Raw genomic sequence first — 2,413 nt, 5'->3', positions numbered from 1 at the left:
TTGGAATGCAGAAGGTGTGAAAGTGAAAGCAGAGGCTAGGACCAAAACTACAGTGAGATTGATTTGAAAGGGATAATAACACATAGAAAAGGCCAGGAGTTTTGATAATTCATTGTCTGCAAACAGGAAAAAAAAAGAAAATAGAAAAGATATAAGTAATTTAATTTCTGAAGAAAGTGTCTCCCATTGTAGACAAATGTACAGGCACTAATTTATTCCCTGGTCTCTCAAAGGTCACAATCTTTCTCACTTCTCATTCCTATTCGTTCTTCTACCTCGGGTAACACAATCTATTTTATTTATTTATCTGTTTGTTTTCAGAAACAAAATAAAAATGTACCATTGTGTTCCTTTGTTAGGATCCCATTCTTCCACAACAGTTCAAACTTTGCTCCCTCATTCGTCCCCCAACTGCCTCACGTACACAATACCTACACACTATTTTCTACCTAAAAAGCTGCCCAACAATACACCTTATACCTAAACCACCACAACGACAACAGACATCATCGTTACATCACACTCTCCCCACTCCTTAAACCTCCTTCACTACATTCATTACAACACAAGCACACAAAAAAAAACATGCTTCCCTTTCGGAGATTCTACGGGTTCCAGAGTTGGCTAGACCACGACTCTACCCACCTCCCCAACTCGTTGATTAAAAGGGCAGTGGAGTTTGACGGCGCCAGATCAAAAACGGAGCGGAAATCAACTGAAGCATGCAAGAGTCACAGGGAAGCTGAGAGGAGACGCAGGCAGAGAATCAACTCCCACCTCTCCACCTTACGTTCCCTCCTTCCTAACGCGGCCAAGGTTATCCACAAAAACATATTCATCCACTATTATACAACAACCACACTCACTCACATCTTTCTCTATAACAATTTCCAAAATCAAAATTTTTAAAAATTAATTTGTGTAATATATCTTATCATTCTTTGTGTAAAACTCTTATTTTGGACAAAAATTTATTGTTTTCTTAATCGTAAATGCACTTCTGGAAAAAAATTCAGTTGGTGTGAATTTAGTTTTTGCATGGTTTGAGGGCAATATAGTAAATTCTAGACTTTTGTTTTAGTCGGATAAAGCGTCGTTGCTGGCTGAAGTTGTTGAACACGTGAAACGGTTAAGGAAGCAGGCCAATGACGTGGCGTGCGTGGACGGCGACGAACCGGGGGCGGTTCAGTCTGAGGCGTGGCCGCTTCCTGGGGAGTGCGATGAGGCGACGGTGAGTTTGTGCGAGGGGGAGGCGCGGCGGGTGAAGGCGACGGTGTGCTGTGAGGACCGGGCCGGTCTGAACCGGGACGTGACATGGGCAATCCGGTCGGTTCGGGCAAAACCGATTCGAGCGGAAATGATGACGGTTGGAGGAAGGACTAAGAGTGTGGTGGTGGTGGAGTGGGGTGAAGAGGAGGTGGAGGAGGGAAGAGAAGTTGGGGCGCTGGAACGGGCTTTGAAGGCCGTAGTAGAGAATCGGGCTTTGGTGGGCTTTGGAATGGGCCCTGTTGTTTTGGGCCAGAAACGGGGTAGGGATTCTTGCGGCTCGCCTAGTTATTGTTGAGGAATGGGAAACTCTGCTAACACGTAATTAGTTTTGTTTTATTTTTTTTATTTGGTATAAGAAATATTTAGATTTTAGTTATTTTTCTGATTGGAGATGCAATTTTTATTTATATAGGGAGATGATGCTTTAGTCTGTATTAGAATTATAACCTATATTTATAATAAGATATAATACTAATAGAATAACAGGGTAGTGTAAAAGAAAATACCAATAGCATCAATTATTAATCTCAATCTTTGTATGTCTTGGCTGAAAATTTTATCCTTTAACTGCAACCCCATTTTTTTTTTAAATTTCCTATTCTTTCCTCTTCTCCTAAACTATAGTTTGAAAATAGAAAAAAAGTGTCTTTGCTACCATTTTATATTTCATATGTGAGCTTCCTATACAATTTAACTGCACTTCCCTCTCTCTTGACACTTTTTTACTAGCAAATGTACCAAAGAAGATTTTTTAATTATAATTTTGAACAAATTATAATAATACACTTCTTGTTGAGTTTTGGAATACGATCTAATTAGAATCTCATAATTCTTAGTGACAGTGATACTTTTAAAAGGATAGCTTCTAGAGAAAAAAAGAAAGAAAATATCCTTTTTTAAAATTTAAAAGGAGTGTGTAAAATGTAAAAGGATGTAAAAGAATAAGACAATGTAATGTTTTAACTTTTAAAACAAAACATATGTTTCTGTAGAATTTTATAAAAAGTGAAATCTTCATATAATATGAAAAAGCATTAAAGGGTGAAAATGTAATTAACTTTAAAGTTAACTTTGAGAAACTAAAATAATTTGATGGATTATTATTTTTTTTTCAAAACTAAAAACATGGTTTACTCTAAATTTT

The 2,413-nt window shown here is 37.5% G+C and overlaps 1 protein-coding gene across 1 annotated transcript; it reads left to right on the top strand.

Moving 5' to 3' along the window:
- Positions 1 to 445: 445 nt before the first annotated feature.
- Positions 446 to 1,772, top strand: LOC137826927 (transcription factor bHLH30-like). Its single transcript, XM_068633082.1, has 2 exons — positions 446 to 816; positions 1,082 to 1,772. The coding sequence occupies exons 1-2, from the start codon at positions 586 to 588 to the stop codon at positions 1,562 to 1,564; spliced, it is 714 nt and encodes a 237-aa protein (XP_068489183.1). The 5' UTR covers positions 446 to 585; the 3' UTR covers positions 1,565 to 1,772.
- Positions 1,773 to 2,413: the final 641 nt, after the last annotated feature.

The sequence above is a fragment of the Phaseolus vulgaris genome, chromosome 8 (genome assembly GCF_000499845.2).
Source record: "Phaseolus vulgaris cultivar G19833 chromosome 8, P. vulgaris v2.0, whole genome shotgun sequence".
Classification (NCBI taxonomy): domain Eukaryota; kingdom Viridiplantae; phylum Streptophyta; class Magnoliopsida; order Fabales; family Fabaceae; genus Phaseolus; species Phaseolus vulgaris.
Note: the sequence above shows the minus strand (reverse complement) of the source record. Positions and strands in the feature narration are given on the sequence as shown.